The sequence below is a fragment of the Alternaria novae-zelandiae genome, assembly GCF_023758075.1.
Source record: "Alternaria novae-zelandiae strain BMP 2774 chromosome Unknown scaffold_2, whole genome shotgun sequence".
NCBI lineage: Eukaryota > Fungi > Ascomycota > Dothideomycetes > Pleosporales > Pleosporaceae > Alternaria > Alternaria novae-zelandiae.
In genome coordinates, this window is record NW_026056962.1 from 2333671 (window position 1) to 2351685 (window position 18015).

The 18015-nt window shown below is 52.7% G+C and overlaps 5 protein-coding genes across 5 annotated transcripts; 2 read left to right on the forward strand and 3 right to left on the reverse strand.

The window, feature by feature from the left end:
* Nucleotides 1-1051: 1051 nt before the first annotated feature.
* Nucleotides 1052-2521, reverse strand: J4E88_001812 (uncharacterized protein; the record flags this gene model as incomplete). The annotated part of the gene is made up of 1 exon (XM_049395480.1): nucleotides 1052-2521. The coding sequence occupies one exon, from the start codon at nucleotides 2519-2521 to the stop codon at nucleotides 1052-1054; it is 1470 nt and encodes a 489-aa protein (XP_049259344.1).
* An 871-nt stretch (nucleotides 2522-3392) lies between these two features.
* J4E88_001813 (uncharacterized protein) lies at nucleotides 3393-6790 on the reverse strand (the record flags this gene model as incomplete). The annotated part of the gene is made up of 4 exons (XM_049395481.1): nucleotides 3393-4079; nucleotides 4131-4462; nucleotides 5255-6137; nucleotides 6188-6790. The coding sequence occupies 4 exons, from the start codon at nucleotides 6788-6790 to the stop codon at nucleotides 3393-3395; spliced, it is 2505 nt and encodes an 834-aa protein (XP_049259345.1).
* Nucleotides 6791-7425: 635 nt separating this feature from the next.
* On the forward strand, nucleotides 7426-10341 carry J4E88_001814 (uncharacterized protein; the record flags this gene model as incomplete). Its single annotated transcript, XM_049395482.1, has 3 exons — nucleotides 7426-7696; nucleotides 7795-10144; nucleotides 10215-10341. The coding sequence occupies 3 exons, from the start codon at nucleotides 7426-7428 to the stop codon at nucleotides 10339-10341; spliced, it is 2748 nt and encodes a 915-aa protein (XP_049259346.1).
* Nucleotides 10342-10500: 159 nt separating this feature from the next.
* J4E88_001815 (uncharacterized protein) lies at nucleotides 10501-11556 on the reverse strand (the record flags this gene model as incomplete). Its single annotated transcript, XM_049395483.1, has 1 exon — nucleotides 10501-11556. The coding sequence occupies one exon, from the start codon at nucleotides 11554-11556 to the stop codon at nucleotides 10501-10503; it is 1056 nt and encodes a 351-aa protein (XP_049259347.1).
* An 881-nt stretch (nucleotides 11557-12437) lies between these two features.
* J4E88_001816 (uncharacterized protein) lies at nucleotides 12438-14002 on the forward strand (the record flags this gene model as incomplete). Its single annotated transcript, XM_049395484.1, has 3 exons — nucleotides 12438-12728; nucleotides 12841-13123; nucleotides 13179-14002. The coding sequence occupies 3 exons, from the start codon at nucleotides 12438-12440 to the stop codon at nucleotides 14000-14002; spliced, it is 1398 nt and encodes a 465-aa protein (XP_049259348.1).
* Nucleotides 14003-18015: the final 4013 nt, after the last annotated feature.

Here is an 18015-nt window from a genome sequence, read left to right on the forward strand (position 1 = left end):
TATTGTTCTTCTTCTTTGTCTTTTTTTTTCTCTCTCGGTGAATGCGCTTAATTGATCAAGGCAACTTACATCTTTGTCTCCCTGACAGAGCATTTGACAAGTCTCTGAACCAAGGAAACAGGCGGATTTGCAGTTTACAAGCGAACACGGAGTGCCGGATATGCTGCTGTGCTTTTCGGCTTGTAACGCTGTTGGGCGGGCGGAGACGGTGAGGAGGGTGAGGAGGAGGGTGGAGATTGTGAGCTTCATCTTGGTGGTTGGTAAGTTGGTGGGTTGGTGAGGGTTTGTTGAAGTCTCTTTGGGAAATTTGGAAGTTGGTCAAGTTGGTCAAGTTGGTCGAGTTTGGAATGTTTGGTGTGGAAAGAAGAGAAAGGGATGTGTAGGTTTATATAAGTCCTCACAGTTCAAGACCAAATTTTGATGTTCGGGAACAGGATAGATTACCGTGCCACTTAACTTTGTTTAAGTGATTTAGCACCTGAGGACTTGCTATTGCTTGCGATACGAAGTTGTATTAATGTTCGTTCTATTGGTTGCGTTCTATGATGTACGCGTTCTGTGTGGTTGGAGAAAGGGGTGTGTGCTGAGGAACCCCGGTTCAGGTACCTGAACCAAACTTAAACTGTGGTGACGAACTACAACAACGGGGCCATCAAACCGAGCGAAAAAAGAGATCGAGAACCCTTGGTCCATGGACTCACGTCAACATAGGACAAAGCTGAATAGGTCTGCAGCTTACATTAACATAAAGATAGGCAAAGTAAGTGGCCTAATGTTGATGTAGGCTCTAGGCCTTTTCAATTTTTTTATAGTGTAAGGTTTACTTGGACAAAAGGCTGCTGCCGTGGACTACATACGGGAAGTGTTGCTGTTGCAGAATTGAAAGGTTGAGAGCTACATCCTGGCAGCGGGCGACGCAATTTCTTCGTTGAACTCGATGTAAGAGTCCAGCTAGAGAATCTGATATATTACCAAAAGAAACGCTATATCCAAAACCCTCACATCCATCTACATCCAAAACCAACTACCTGCCACAGTCCCAACCACCAACCTAAAGCATCGGCCTCTCACTCGCCGGATCCTGCCCCTTCGAAAACTTCCTCTCAATCCTCTCCTTCCCCTTCTGCATATACCCGTCCACCTCTTCAAACTGAATCTTCGTCAACCCCGTCTTAACATCCATCTCACTCCGCTCAACCGTCTTCGCCTTGATAAACACGCCATTACACGCCATCTTCTTCCCTTCAACAACCTCTTTACAGAATTTAGCGTATTCGCTAAAATGCACAGCACTGCTCGGAACGCTCTCGAGCAACATGGCAAAACAATGCGGCATAGCTTCGAAGTCCCTCCATACGACCGGTACACCCTGAGAGACACAACGTTGCGCCATAACGGCATCTTCATCTCTGAGCATTTCTTCGCCGACGGAGAAGAATAGCGGGGGGCTTTTGCTCCAGTCTTTTGCGATGAGGGGGGATACAAGAGGATGCATCAGCGCACTTGCTTCAGCGTAGAAATCTGCGCGTGGGGGATCCGCCGGCCATACACCCTCGTCCTTGGGGAATTCTCTTGCGTCGGTTGAGCTGGGTGGGGGGAGGTAGTCGTATGTTACTGCGCCCTCGATAGAAGGGAGACTACGCGTGATGTCGAGCCAAGGGGATGCGAGGGCTACACCGGCCGGAAGGGGGATGTCTACTTGTTTGCCGTGGAAATTGACGGTGGGGGTTTGGCCTGCGGGCGTGCTGCGGTGGATTTGAAGGAGCAGTTGGAGGAGCGCGGTGCAGCATGTTCCGCCTGCTGAGTCGCCTCCGAAGACGATTTCGCTGGCCGGGACGGGGGCGTGGAAGAAGCCTGGGGGTGGGTGCAGGAGGGAGAGATATGCTGTGAAGCAGTCTAGCAAGGCGGACGGGAAGGGACCTTGCGGTGAAAGGCGGTATCGCACGGAGAAGACGCGGCCGCCTGTTTCCTTCGCTAGACGACCCGTTAGGGGCCGTGATGTCGCTGGATCGAGGAGGTACATTGCGCCACCGTGGAAATAAAGTAGCGTTACTTTGCTCGTTGTTTCTTTCATGAGGTTCTCATATTTATCTTTTTCGCTCATATCGGCGGGTTCGGGTTCGTCGTCTTTTGCGTTGGCTCGGTACCCATCCCATTCTGCTTCTAGAGGGCGCTGCTCTGGCTTCGTCCATTGCTCTCCGCCAGTGCTCATGTCGTCGATGGCTTTGAACATGATTTGTCGGATGTCGTCTTCTTGTGGTACATCTAACTTGACTTTGCTGACCCAGATTTTGCCTTTGACGCCTGGGTCTTTGCAGGTTAGACGCTGCATCTTCGAGATGGGCGTTGGTGTTGAGTTGGGGCCCATCATGTCGCGGAGCATGTTGACTGTGATTTCCGTCTTCAGGTCCCACTTTGAACTCGTCGGCGACATGGATAGAGAGTGCCATAGTGCTGTTTTCAATAGAAACGGTGTTTTGGGCAGGAGAAGCTTGAGCAAAGCTGAAGGTGAAGCGTCCATGTTGGTGATGTTCCGCGGAGGCGTTGACTCAGGTCCTAGGTCGCGATGACTGTGAACGTAATCGGAAATCACACTTTCACTGGTTTGAAGGTCGAAAATCGGATTTTCGAGGTTTCCCAGACTATATTGAAGGTTAAAGGAGAGAAGGAAGTCACTTTAGTGGCAAACAAGCAGTCTTGACGTCGCGCTACTAGACCAACGCGGCATGTAACGATGCCTCGGCACGAGTCATGATCTCATGCACGATATACGGTCTATACGCCCACGTGGGGGAATCTACGAAGACCCGTAAGCCGCAGCGATTGGCGCTAGCTGTCCTTCCAGAAGATCAATCTTTCTTTATGTCTTTGGTACGATAAGATGTTTATTGCATGTATTGAAGACGACACCTTGACCACCACCTCCTCCTTCTCCCCATCCACCAAGACTCAATCGCTGGCGGTGGTGCAAATGATCAATCACATGCCGCAGCGTCTACACAAAGTCTTCAATCTTTGATCCATAATTGAGAAAACACGTCGCGTTATTGTCTAATCATCAATAGTATTCAAGTACTATGCGCATACCTAGGTAGTAATAATGTGTTATGCGGGTTAGTGGTATCTTCCCATGTCGCCTTGTACCAACCAAACGCCTAATACCTCAATTCCCTAAACAGACGATACTGTAAGCCATATCCTTCTTCTTCGTCCCAAAGCGTGGTTCGTGTCCATGGCAATCCATTCGCCAAGGAGCCAGCAGTCTCGTCGTCGATCATCGAATCACGACGAGAGCGTGGAGCTTCTGGGCCTGGCGTTGGTGGTTTCCGATAATGGATCTTGAGGCCGACACGCTTGGCCAGGCTGATGATCCTCCGTCCTTGGAGTGTCTTCTACCCATCCAATTCACCCTCTTCACTGCCCCTCTCCGTCGCGTTGCCATCGCCCGTGCCGTTGGCAGGAGGTTGGCTTTGGCTTGTCGCTTGTACGCCTTCCATACCGTCGGGTGTGTCCCCAAAATCGATGCCGTCCTCTGGTGTCCGGAGCCCTGCGTACATGGAGGGTTCTCCATCTTTGTCTGGCGACTTCTCGTACAGATCCGCCATGAGGTTGCATGCTCTCCGGATGTCGCGCAACTGGACATGTTGTATCTCCCACCATGGCTTTCCATCGTCATCCCCCAGCTCTACCTCCGCCATACGCGCGCCGGCGTACAGCGATGCTGCGGCGATCGCTCGCGATGTGAACAACAGACACATCTGTGTGGACGTCGAGTCGGAGAGGAAGGCCCAGGCTGAGTTGCGCAGCTTCTTGTTATGCTCGACTCCGTAGTACTTCATCATGTCGTACATGGTCTTGTATGGTGATTCCACGTTTAGATCGAAGCACAAGGCTTCGAGTAGGACGTCTTCGCTGTACAGGATTGTGTCGCGCCATTTCCAAAAGTCTTTTGTCTGCTCGTCGACGAGCTTGTTGGGGTCCTTGAGCGCGACCCGGACGCATGAAACGACGAGTTCTTTCATCTTGCGACAGTTTTCTTCGACTTTGGTCGCGAGGAATAACGCGGTTGCGGCGATTTGCTGGTGAAGTTAGACGCGTCCAGATCGCATTTATCCGGAAGGAAGACTCACATAGTGGTGGAGTGGCTTATAACCCGGCCGTGGCTTCAGACTCATTCGCATCAGATAGCGATTGAAGAAGACGGCCGCTGTACTAAGCGTGGTCTGTGGTAGTTTGAGCATCATGCCCACCTGCAATATAAACCCGACGCCCTTCCGCCGTAGTGTGCGCTCCTCCTCAGCGGGCATGCCATCGCATATCGACGGCGCCAGTAGCAGTTCTTCTTCGGTGAAGATCCACTGCATCTCGGCTTCGATGACGGCCGGCGGTGGCGGTCTGGGGGGCTCACGCTGCGGCGCCATCGCGCTGCTGGCGGTCGATACCATCACCGAGGGTTGTAGCACTGGAGGTTGTGTTTCGATGCGCGATAGTGGTGGTACAGATGGCGCGCAAAGGATATGTTCCGATCCGGTATGGCGTCCCCGTCGTCGCTGATGGATATGTTAGACGACAGTTACAGAGTGCGGTAAAGAGTTTTCAAGTGGCGTGAGGATTTGCGTGTGGTCGGGTGAATAGTGAAAGGTGACAATAGCAGCGGTATTGTCCGTCAAGGCGCAGCCATTGAAGCTTGAGAGCTGCAAGGGCCAACGGCTCTCTTCCGCGGCGAGTGCAGGGATCACTTCCGTCAACCTCCCAACGCCATCGCCTATGGCTACCAGCACCACGCTCGGCAGCCCCAGAGCCCGTGTTAAAACTAAAAGCTTGTGTGCTGTCAGATAGTCTGGGCATGAAACGGACTGAGCATGTTTCAACCAAGAGAGACTCAAACGCCGTTTCTAACTGTCAAGTCGCACATGAAACTACTATCAAATGTCAACTGTGAGAGATCTATTGTACCTCGTTCCCTGTGTGAGAACGCCTTGACCGTTCCCAGTCGTGCCATGTTAATTTTAGGTACAATTAATATTACATAGGTGAGTCAACATAAGATAAAGATAGTTTGACCGCAACCCCAAAGGTCTATATCCGACCCGCCATACGCGCCGTGCAATGCTGGAAGTGTGCATCTTGCTCAAGATGAGTAGAACGCTTCGAATGTGTAGATAATACCGAAAACGAGGAAAGCAATCGCCCCACCAAGCGTGACTGTCACGAGTTAGCATTACGTCAAGAAAGAGGGATTGGACATGCTTACCATTGCGCATGCTGATCTTTCCAGCAATGGCGCGGCCACCGATGACAGCACCTGCAGTACACAGTCCGTGGCCAACTACAGCGCCGGCAGTGACATACCAGTAGTCAGATCCAGCAGCCATGGCAACAGTCGCAATTTGACTGCGGTCACCCCACTCTCCGAGGAAAGTCATAACAAATGTCTGTACCCACGCAGGGCTAAGGAGGAGGGAAAATAGGTTGTTCACAGCGCCCAAAGTGCCGCTCATGGAGCCTCCGCGTGGTGAAGGCATTCGATCGGGAGAGCTGGACGGGCTGCGGGCGGGGGCAGGTAGTCGCGAGTTGGATCGGGAGCGTCGCACACCACGACCAGACTCGAGGGCATACGGAGAGATGGAGGACTTCCGGCGGTTTTGGTGTCGGGCAAGCTGTTCCTTCTCTTCAAGTTCCTGCTCGACTTCAGCCATTTCCTCGCCCACGCCATCATCTGGGCTCATAGCGAGACCCTCCCTTATGAGGTTGACACCGAAGACGAGGAAAAGAGCAGCCGCAGCGAAGTGCGTGAAGCGTTCCGAAAGGAGCGCGGGGACTGCGTGGCCCATGACAGCCGAAAGAATTGTCATGACGACCAGAGCGGAGTAGGCGGCAGAGAAAACGAGGAGTCGAGGGTGTCGCATGGCCATGAGCGCCGCAACTAGGAAGGTTTTGTCGCCAATTTCCGAGACGATGATCATGGTGAAAGCGAGAATGAAGGAATGGAAAGGTTGTACGGCGCCGGCGTCAACATCGTCGAGTGTCGAAGAGGGTGTCTTGGGCGGTGAAGTGTCTAGGGGATCTTTGGTAGAGACGGAGCCTGGAACAGGAAGAGGGTTGTCGTGGAGGGAGTCGGGAAGGTCGGTGGGTTTCTGTAGTCTGGTTAATACTGAATCAACGGCACGGAAGAGCCACAACTCACCTCAAGCCCACCAGCACCGAGCACACGAGTGGTGCTTGCAGTCTCTACAGCGTCTCCGCTCAATTGCTTCTGGTCAGCAGGATGCGCGGGAGCCTCCTTTGGCGATTCGGGAACCTGCTCCATCTTCTCGCCCGTCTTCTCCTCGTGTGCCAATCGCTCCTTGTCCTTTGCCGACACTCCTCCCTCGGTGCCTGTGCTGCCAGTAGCCGGTTTCCGTGCCGGGTCCTGCATGACGCTCTTGTCGCCATCCTTGACGTCGTCTACAAGCACAGTCTCCGTAGAAGCGCCAGGCTTCTTTGCTGCTCCGAGATCTTCAACAACGTTGGGAGCCTTCTTCCCTTTGTATTTTGGGTCGTCGTCCACGTATGGCCCGGCGTGAGGCTTGCCGTCTAGCCCATCGACAGGCGCATCTTTGGTTCCTTTTGGGACCGCCGTCGGGGCAAGTGAGGCATCAGGCGAGTAGGTGGCTTGGGTGTAGGCTGGCACAACGGCCCGCGCGACTGGCTTGTCGTCTGATGTGTCTGCGGCAATGGATGTGGCGAGGACTCGTAAAGCGGGTAGGAGGAGAAGCAAAGTGTGCGGTCGTGGCTGTCGTAACCTCATGATGAATGCGATTCGAAGGAGAGCAGGGGAGCGGTGCGGCGAAGGCAAGAAACGTCAGCGGTAAAGGGAAGCGCCCAGAGATAATCCAAGAGCTGCAAAGAGTGACGAGAATAGAAGAGGTTGTTGTGAAGGAAACGTGGATGTTTCGCCAAGTTTTATTGAACAGAACGGTGTAGGGGTCACTCTGATGTTGAGGCGTGTAAAGCAAGTCGAAGACGACCGAGATGCGCGCAAGGGGTGCGTGCAGACAGCCCACGTAATATATCCACGCCTACGTAAACCACAACGAGGGCTAGTTAAGGGGCCTTTCTGTCCGGAAGCCTGTGGGGAAGACCGGAAACATGGTGCAAATGCCGTGGTTCCGTCTCGAACTCAAACGCTTCGTATTCACATCCGTTCTGCACAGCTGGCCCCTTCTCCGTGCTGCGCCTTGAATGCTGAGGCCCACCCAGGCCCCGAACGGCGATCCACGACGCTGGTCACGTGAGCACCCGTCGAGTCGCCTTAGTCAGCCACCATCGCGGACCGTTGGCGTAAACAAGCCCGCATCCGCACCAACGCTACTGACATCACACCTCACCCAACCTACGTCGCATGTAATACCAGCCGAGTCCACGCGTTCCTACGACACTATCATGGCCGACCGCAGAAGTGTGCGGTCTGCAAGCCGGCGCAAAACACCTACTCCACAACCACCGGCCAATGCGCCTGCACAGCAATTCGGACGCGCATCGCGAGCGAGAAGTTTGCGCAGCGCCAGTCGCGAAGTAGAGGACTTTATCGACATCCAGAAGCCCACACGTCGAAGCGCGCGACAAGCGAGCGTGACTACGAACGATGGAAGTGAACATGAGGCACCAAAGGCGCGCAACACAAAGCGCAAACCCGCGAAAGAGCTGTTGGGAGGTTAGTAGCCACAGCCCAGTTGCTCGCTTGCGCAGTTCCAATTAGCGCAATATTCACTACTGGCTAGACAGAGCTCAGGCTAATTACGCATGCGCCAGACCTCACAGTGGTTGAGGAAATAGACACCGAGATTGCCCTTGAGGAAGACGAAGTCCCAGGTACACCAGCGCGCACCGAGCCTGACGTAACATTCCGCTCGCCGGGCGCCGCATCCGAGATGTCCGGAACCACTGCCATCACCTCCTTCAGCATGATAGAGGCCGAATTCCTGGAGCCCAGATACATTGTCAAGCATCTGCGCAAGCTATGCGAGGCTACAGAGGATTTTTTGGAGCACATTGCGCCAAATCACGCGGCAATAGAGGATGATCTGCAAAACATACAAGAGATGCGAAAACCCGGCTCAGTCTACAGCAAAGATTACCAGGACTTCCAAGACGAACTGAACACGCAGTTAAAGCATTACAAAGGCGAAGAACACAGCTACATACACATCAGAGCAATTCACCGCGCTCTTTTTGGGACAAGTGAGGATGTCACAGCATCACAGAGTGGCCTCGACCTGATCCTCTATCTCACCAATCTACTGGTGTTAGCGAAGCAGATAATACATTCAGATCGGGATGATAAGAGTATCTGGGATGTGCTACGACAACTAGACATCTCGTTCCCAGCTCAGTTTATGCAGTCGCTCGATTCGAACACGCAACAGTCAGCTGCAGGAGAGAGTGCGCTATATAATGAGACCTTTGAGCTTGCGCTAGAACTGCGGACACAACTAGCAATACTCGTCCTTCAGAAGTCGGCCGACAACAACACCTTTGATCCCGAAGAAACAATGGAGGAGGTTTTCTTTCGCTCTGACTCGTCACAATCGGTAGAAACTGGCTCGCCGATCCGTGGATGGGCCACACCAGCTTTGGGCGGAGACGAATCAGCGCTACCCGAAGAATTCGAGGACCAGATTGTGACCCGAGTAGACGAGATCCGAGCCTCTTTCTTCCGGGATGGGCAAGATAGCCAAGCTGTTGACTTGCAACATCTGAGGTCAAACTTTCCGTGGGAGGCAACCCTTTTTCGCCTGTTAGACTGGGTGCGTCTTCGGCACAAGGAACTCAAAACGGCCATCGATGATCTTGGAGGACCAAACGCGATCATGCATAACGTCAAAGAAGCCCTGGGGGAACCTCAGTCCTTCGATCAAACAGCGCCATCGGTTCCGCGAGAATCACTGCGTAAAAAGCGAACTTCGTTTGGACGAGACAGGCGGCGCAGTAGCCGTAAATTCGACCCAAACGCGAAGGTGGATTTGCGTGCTATTGATGTTTTGAAAGAGAAAGAACGTGATTCGGGTGTACATCTGGGGCTCGCGGCTTCTCAGCCTGATCGTGAAGAGACTCTTGTTCAGCAACCAGTTGAGGAGGTGGAGAATGAGCAACCGGGAATGGACGACCAGCCACAAGACGAACAACAGACTATGGTCGGAAGCGACACGGCTTCTCAGCAGGAGCATGAGGATATTCCTCAAGCGATCGAAAAAGTGCAGAGCGAGCAGCCAAGGACGGAAGACCAACAGGATGATATACAAGCGGTAGATGAAAGTGACGGACCGCAGCAGCCCGATGAGGAGCAGTCTGAACAGCAGCAAGCCCGACAACAAACGGCGGAAGAAAGCCGAATGGAAGAGCCCGAAGAACCAGTCGAAGAGCAGGTCGAAGCACCTCAAGCATCAGGCCCACCGCAAAGTTCAGCAGCTTTACTGAAAGCTCTAAAAGCTGTTCCAAAGCCGCAAAAGGAGAACCGCCCAGTATCGATATTCGATCGCCAACCGACAGCACAGCGCATTGAATTCGGCGACGGCTTCGACAGCACCCAGCCAACACCCGGCCCGTCAAATACAGCCAAAGGAAAGCAACCCGCACTGCCATCTCCACGCAAACGTAAGCGCGTAATCGACATCTCCGACTCTGAATCCGACGAATTCGAGACCGCCGACCGCGGCTTCCGTGCCCCAGAACGGCGTCGCAACGCGCCCGTCTCAAAGAAACAGCGCACCGCCGAACCCATACCCTCTTCCTCCGCAGCACCAACTAGCCACCATCCCCCTCCCCGCGCAGAATCCGAACAAGAAGAATCAATCTCCGAAACCTCTGCGCCCTCCATGTCCGAAGAACCGCCCTCGTCAACCTGGCCAGACCAACGGCGCCTCGCAAAAGAAAACCGCGCTCTCGAAGTCACCACGCAAGAACGGGCGGCCGAACGCAAAGGCCGACAGAAGTGGACGGACGACGAAGAAGACGCACTGATACAGTACATGAACATGTATCGGGGGAAATACTCGAAGATTCTGCAGCATGATCAGGATGATCATGGGCCGAAGAGGTTGATCAATAGGAATCAGGTTAATTTGAAGGATAAGGCGAGGACGATGGCTTTGCATATGATCAGGTATGATTTTCTCTTTTCGTAACCTCTGCAACAGGGGAAGATGGAATGGTTATGCTAACATATTATTCAGATCTGGAGCTGGACTAAGACCAGGATTTGAGATGATCATCCACCCGGGCATGAAGGAAGGCAAAGCTTTAATGGCTGCTGGGTGGGTAATGCATGAAGATGGATCTTGGGAAAGAGCGGCGCGGTGATCGCTTGAAGGATGTCCTGTTGGATATCCAGGACAACGGCGTTTTTTTGGTTGAATATTCTTGATACCCACCGCCGCCATATCGGCGTTTTACTCAATCGTACAGTTTGTTAGTTCTCAGACATTTATTTGCCTTGGTTACCAGGCAATGTCCTTCATATCAGACCATCTCCCTCCACCTAACCCCCCACTCCCCCTTCGCAAAACTACTCTCAACAACCACGCCCTTCATAACAGCCTCACACTTCTTCTTCTCGCTCTCCCCTTCAACGCTAAACCCAAACGCACACCCCCTCCTCGCAGCCTTGCGCACCATCTCCCTCTCATCCGCTTTCCGCTGTCCCTCCCTCCGCTTCAACTTCATCTCATCGGTCTCCTCGATGCGTTCAGCCCAGCCTTTTTCTCCGCCCACGCTGCCGTTGACGTCGTTTTGCGCTTGGGGTGGCCGCACTTTTCCGCCGCCGTAGCCGTATTCTACGGTGTCGGGGAGGGCGGAGGGGTCTGCGTCTGCGTCTGTAGAGGAGGCTGTTTTGGTGGGTTCGAGGACTATGCCGCCTTCGGCTTCGGCGTCGGAATCTGATACGCTTTCCTCGTCGCTGGTGTAGTCTTGTGGGGGTTGCTGTGGTACAGATGCTGATGATGCGTCTGTCGTGGCTGTAGTGGCAGGTGTGCTAGACGCAGGTTGATCGACCATATCTACGCTCTTCCAATCCTCAGGCTTCTCGACGACAAACCGCGCTTTACGATTTTTGCGTCGTCCGTATACTTTCTCGGGATCTTTTTCCCGCTGGAAGACTATCTCTTCTACTGTGCCGCATTCGATGATGATTCTAGTTTCTCCTTTGACGGTCTTGGAGGGCTTTTTCTTATGCTTCTTCTCGCCTTTGCCGAATTTAGCATCATCATTCGCAGCTTCTGTTTCTGCGTTGTTCTTGACGGGGTCTGCTCCGGCGTTTTCTTTTAGTGATTCTGGTGACGCGCCGTTGAGAAGGGCGGCGAATGTGGCTTCGATCTTGCGGTCCGTGGGGCCTGGTTTGCTATTTCGGCATCGCGCTGAGCAGTACTTGACTGCAGTTGCGTTTTGAGTCTTACGGCGCTCGCTGATTACGCGCCCGCAGCTGTGGCAGTAGGGTACTGTGTCGCCGACGGTGAGGTAGAGGGGTGGTGGGGTGACGGCGTGCTTGCTGGGCCGCGACCAGGAGTCCATCCACGACATCTTGCTGAAGCTCTTGGTATTTTGTAGTGGTAACGATAGATATAGTTTCCTTGGGCTTAGTGTGTAAGGTTGGCGTCTTGTGAATGTACGGTAGAAGAATGTCGTGCTTGTGAAGTTGGTAGAGAGGGTACGAGCGCACGACGTCATCGGCTGTTACCTACCTGGTACGCGGGTGTATGCAGGTACGAGGCTGTGAACTGTGCCTCAAGAAGGCATGAACGGGGTGAAGCTTGAATCATGTGCATTTTGCAGCTAAGAGATAAAGTCTATAATGACGTACTCGAATTGAAGTTTCCTACCTGTGCACTTGGTGTAGCTGCACGTGTGCTTCCAGCTACTAGAAATGGCCCTTATCATATCCTTCGCCTAATTACCGCGATCGATATATAATATTGGATTACTGAAGTCTACTAAATGCACCGACGTTGGTCAGCGGCATCCCCACAAACCTCCCCAGTCGGTCCTCGGATGTTCCCCATCACGCCTCACGCCAGTTGCCGAGCTTAACATTGCCCCGATCTCGGTAATCAGCACGCATCGCAAGATATACAGTCTCCATTCCGCCGATGAATATGGAGGATATATATGTTCTTCTTCGGCGCTCCACCCTCTGCCGTTATATAGGGGCAGCGGGAGATTTGCGTACCTTGGGCTCTATTCTGCGCAGAACTTCAGGTCACGTCTTGCCCAGGGCATAAGGTCCGTTACAAAGCGGACAAATGGAACGTCTATCGCTATCAGCAGCGACTCCAGTGCCTCATTCCCCCTTCGCACAATCGCCATCCCAACACCATCTCTCCGCTAGACGCCGTCGACCTCTGAGCGTGCGCCATCGCTGTAAGAGGGCGAAGCTGCAGCCAAGACCCAGAACATCCGCATCCATGTCGCCTGCGTTGGACCCCGCGACGGGTGAAACCGGCACCAAAGGATCGCGTGCGCATCCTATAGAGACATCGTCGACCCCGGAACCGGGACGCCCGAGACGGACTACCGCGCAAAGCGACATCCAGGACACGATACAACACCCGGGCAACGTGCGCATCAACGTCCAGGGGGCCTTTATCGTAGACGAGGAGCAGCCGGGGACGCCGCAGAGCGAGGACTACGAACACGACCCGCACGACATCAGACTGCCGAACCACACTTCGGTAGTCAGCCATGTAGCCGTCGATGTGAGTGTACCTGCGTGGTCGTGTGCTTGATTGGTTGTGGCACGCGACCATTCACAGCGACCAGCCCCTTGCAAAGTCGCAGCAGCATGCTAATCCATCGTGTGCATCGCAGATAGGAGGCTCTCTAGCCAAACTTGTATACTTCTCGCGCGAACCGGGCGACGATGCGATCGGCGGACGCCTCAACTTCTTCAAGTTCGAGACAGACCGGATAGATGCGTGCATAGAGTTCATGCGCAAGCTCCAGGCTGATCAGAAGCACGACAATGGATCCAGGTCGCCGGACCTGTGTATCATGGCGACTGGGGGTGGTGCGTTCAAGTACCACGACAAGATAAAGCAGGCGCTGGATGTGGAAGTCATACGGGAAGACGAAATGGAGTGCTTGATCATAGGTACGATGACGTTGGCTGCGAGTAGGGAACCGACGTGCTAATTATTCGTCCGTAGGCCTCGACTTCTTCATCAACGAGATACCGAACGAAGTCTTCACATACAGCGAAGACAGCCCTATGACCTTCATGCCACACCCTCCCGACCCACCGAACATCTACCCCTATCTCCTCGTCAACATCGGCTCCGGCGTCTCCATGATCAAAGTCTCAGGGCCCCGACAATACGAGCGCATAGGCGGAACATCACTAGGAGGAGGAACACTCTGGGGTCTCTTATCGCTGCTCACCGGCGCACGCAGCTTCGACGACATGCTCCGACTAGCGGAGAACGGCGACAACTCTACCGTCGATTTACTCGTAGGAGACATCTACGGACAGGCGTACAACAAGATCGGGCTCAAGAGCACGCATATCGCGTCGTCGTTTGGTAAGGTCTACAAGATGAAGCGTGCAGCGGAACGGGAGGCCGAAGATGGATGCAACGGCGATCTTAAGCGCAGAGAAGAAGCAGAGCACGTTGAAGGCTCGGCAGAACTCTCCCACGACCCTGGTTCCTTCCGCCCAGAAGATATGGCACGATCTCTCCTCTACGCTGTTTCCAACAACATCGGCCAGTTGGCACATCTACATGCTGAGAAACATGGACTGCCCAGGATATACTTTGGAGGTTCTTTCATCGGCGGTCACTCGCAGACTATGAATACGCTATCCTACGCTATTCGTTTCTGGTCGAAGGATACGCGGCAAGCGTACTTCTTGAGGCATGAGGGATACCTAGGCGCTGTTGGTGCGTTCTTGAAGAGGCAGCCCAGGAACTGGGGCAGGAGGGAGAGTGGTGCGGGGTCTGTTAGACCTACTTCGGTTTCTTCGCGCGCTTGAGATTCGGCGACGAAGGATCTCGTCTCGGAAGAAGGTCTGGAGTCCCTTCGCGCTCTCTTTTGAATGACATAGTTGATATCTTGTGAGATCGAAATCTTCTGGACGGTAGCCAGCATATAGAAGCAGCGTTCTCGTTGTAACTTTGTAATATCATTATTGATTGATTTAGCCTGGTGGCGCCGTGCTCGATTGACTGTCTCTATGCAGTGAGGCCACGATTAGAGCAGGCGGAGCAGACACTGGTGCCACTCAAGTACTGGTAGCACTTGACCGGTCAACGGATCGGGCTATCCTGTAACCGTGCTGTTGTACACAAAGCCAAGCCTAACCACATAACCGCCACCGCCGAATTTGATCCAGGAGAACAATCTCCTCGGATTGACTAATTATACAACATGGAATACTACGACGACAATGACTACTTACGCGCCTCTCCTGAACTCACTCCGTTCCAACCTGATCTGGGAGGCTGCCCTCCATTGTCGTTCCCACCTTCATGGCTATTCCAAGAACTTTGCGAGACCCCTCCGGTAGATGCTGGATCCATTTGAATTGTACCAGAGCTAATGAAAAAGTAGATTCTAATTCAAATTGAACGCTCTGGTGATGGTCTAGAGGCCCGAAGGAAGCTGCACAAGTTGTATCACATTCATGCTCAGCAAAGTGAATGGCAGTCCATGGAGACTATGCTGCTTCACCAAATGGTTCCTCCAAATCTACGATCGACGTTGTCGCTTGATACCCGTGATGTACTAGAAAATGTTCGTGATGACGGGTCATTGTCTGACGGCGGAGACTCGACAAACTCAGGTTCTCCTCCCCTGAGCGATGCCAATCTCTGGAGAATGCAGGACATACCATTACCGCCATTGCCTTCCTTTGAAGTGCGACCAAGACTGCAAAAGCATCCTCCATTACTGTCGATTAAGTCACATAGACCGAAGAAGAGTCGTTCAGGTTTACCTATCACCATTCACAGGCAAGGCATTTCCGCCACCGTGTTATCATGTGCGAACACCTGTGCGGATGTCAACATTATCTCAGACGAAGTGGCAAGAAAATTAGGGCTTTCCAGAGCCGATGAAGTACCAGAGAGGAAGGAGTTTGTTTTGGCTGATGGGAGAATCGTGGAAGCTTCCGGACGCGTCGATCTAACTTGTTCATTCGGTACTGAAACCAAATCATTGGTCATGACGACATGCACCTTTTACGTCGTTCCCAGAAGTGCAGCACCTGTCATGATAGGATTGAGCTTCCTGGTACAGACAAGAACAATAACCGAGCATCGAGAGAGACTCTTACGGGTACCATCGTCAGCTTTCCAGGCTCTCTCCCTGCGCTCTACGGACAGATCGAAGCAGCTTCTGACCTGCGAGCTGAACCACGTTAAGACGTTAGCGACACCTGGGTTCAGATCAGAAGTCGACATGATCTCGCCATCATTCGTGTCCGAGCGCAGTCTCAGGATATGTCCCGGTGAGGATACGATCGAACTAGCGGATGGCAGTATGGTAGTCACTTCGGGATATGTATGTGCCAAACTATCCATCGCATCCATCCGCGCGTTAGGAGGCTCCCGTGCAGAGAGTAGCATTACAATCAAGTTTGCATTAGCAAAAGATCTACGTCACGACATCCTTGTGAGCCGGGATTCGTTGGAGGGACTTGAAATGTTTAAACGACGGCAAGATGCTCTTACACCCGCACCACGCGACTGTAGACCCCTTGGATTAAATCGAAGGCGGCGGCGCGAAGCTAAAAGATACACGATCTTCGAAATCACTCGAGACATCGCAGCAGCCAGATCTAGGAATTGGGATGACGGTGAGTAAACGAGTCTATCCATGCGAATACATCAGGTCAAGGGCCTGACTAATAATGCCACAGGAGACACAAGAACATCTCCAGATACCTCTCTCATAGATCAGCGCGAAAAGGATCGCAGAGAAAGCGAAGTTGCTAAGATCGCACTTCTACCGCGGGACGCAAGACAAACCGCTATAGAAGTTGAAGTAGGCAAGCAAGATGCTTATGCGCGCGAAATCTATTTCAGTTCCAGACCCGATCCGTTGGCGTGTGAACATCCAGGCTGCGACGCAGAACCCATGTGGACACAACAACTGCTTGAGTATGTGCATCAACCAATGCCAGTCACCCGTGCTAACAAATACAGCTCGCACATGAAAACCCACTACCTGCGGAGACTACACTACTGCCCAGTCCCTAGCTGTTCAAGAAGTGAAGGGGGCGAAGGGTTCAAAAGGAAGGTTGAGATGATACGCCATGGTATTATTCATCAAAGTCTGGCATACGTGTGCCCTTTTTGTCCCGCGGGGTATCTTCAACCCAATAGCCTTGCGCAGCAAGTAAGAGTCAAACCCTTGATGCTTTTGCATCAGAAAGACACTGCTAACTCTCCCGCGTCCTATAGACATGTCCGCGTCGATCATGTGGACGTAACGTCGAACAACTCTGAACTTCTTGCGGCATTAGCGCATCGTTCTGAGAGGGGGAACCGTAGGCATGATGGAAAGACAGCTCGGCTTCGCCACTAATTGCGATAACTACTCAGCTAAGGCCAAAAGCCCTAGTACATCCTTCTATGGGCAGTACCTCGTGAGGCATCTCAACAGTCCTCTCAGGTTAACGCACGCTGCAACACTGCGGCCATAGCCTCCGCCACAATATACAGCTGCATGAGAAGAGAGGCATAACGACCGGTAGAGCTTCTGGTTGGGCAGTGAGGCGTGGCCTTTTGCCGTCCAGTAATTCCTCATCCCCACTCCTAGCGTGCTTCTCGAGTGACACAGCATATAAGGTCCATACGCTAGCCTTCTCGGACTGTTACACAACATCCTTCCCGGCCGCCTTTAGTCTTCTCTTGGAAAGTTTACTCCAAGGGCAGTCTAGCTCCCATACTTCCCGCAGCCGCACCGTCGAGGTGTTTGGCTTTGTGTCAAACTTTGTTCCTATCCTGGCTCAAGTGTCGGTAAAGGCGTTCACCGTCTTTGCCCCATTCCTAGCCGCTACGTCTTTGCCATATGGCTTTTCGATATTAGATTTCCACAATGTTTCCTGTGGCGCGCTAGTCTCAAGAGCGGATTTACAACAGTCTCAATGTGTCGCCGGCCAAAGCTCGAACACAGCCACTGGCCAAGTCTTCTCACCATTCGCTTTTGAATATGACATCAATCCAGTCATACATCGCCCTTATCTCGAGGAATCGCAGTCCGTGGAAGCTAATAGCCATACTCACACGGTTTCATTGGACTGTTTACCGGCCAGTGTTGACGCTCATCACTTCGAAACTACTCCGTGTGTCCCATCAACGCCATTAGCATTGTCCGAAATCCTCTCGGATGACTGGCTAGACACTCCAGCAACTAGTATCTCCGCAAGCACATCACCATATGATTCCGTCCCGGGTTCGATTACACAATCGGAAGGGCCGTACTTCATCTGCTGTCTTTGTCAAGACGAATTTCCTCGCCGTTGCGACCTGAAGTATGTAGCACGTCCTGTCATGACCAGTATCCGAGTTGACAACATCACAGTAAGCATACCAACCGTATACACTATAAACGCGCCAGATGCCCGTACAAGGGCTGTATGCAAAAGCCGTTTGGTTTCGAGGCCGACCTCCAGCGACACATCCATGCAAAGCACAGTCCGAAAGGGAAGAATTTTGTCAAGTGTATGGTGTACGGATGCATGGAGCAGTTCTCAAGAAAAGACAACATGATGAGGCACATGAGGAAGAGACATCCTGAGGATTTGATGTGAGACGGCACCAAATGGTTGGAGGGCCGGTAGAAAATAGCAAAATGAAAAGATTGTGTCCAATCATCCATTGCATGATAAGCACTATAACGAGCTGAAAGGCTACATGAAGCTCGGTATTACATTGCGCGAGCTCAACACCAAGTTGAGCTTGTGAATATACTCAAGCTCACCCTCTTCCCCAAGGTCATGTTGAATCCAGGCTGTCTGAACCAAACCTTTCGCCTCCAGTA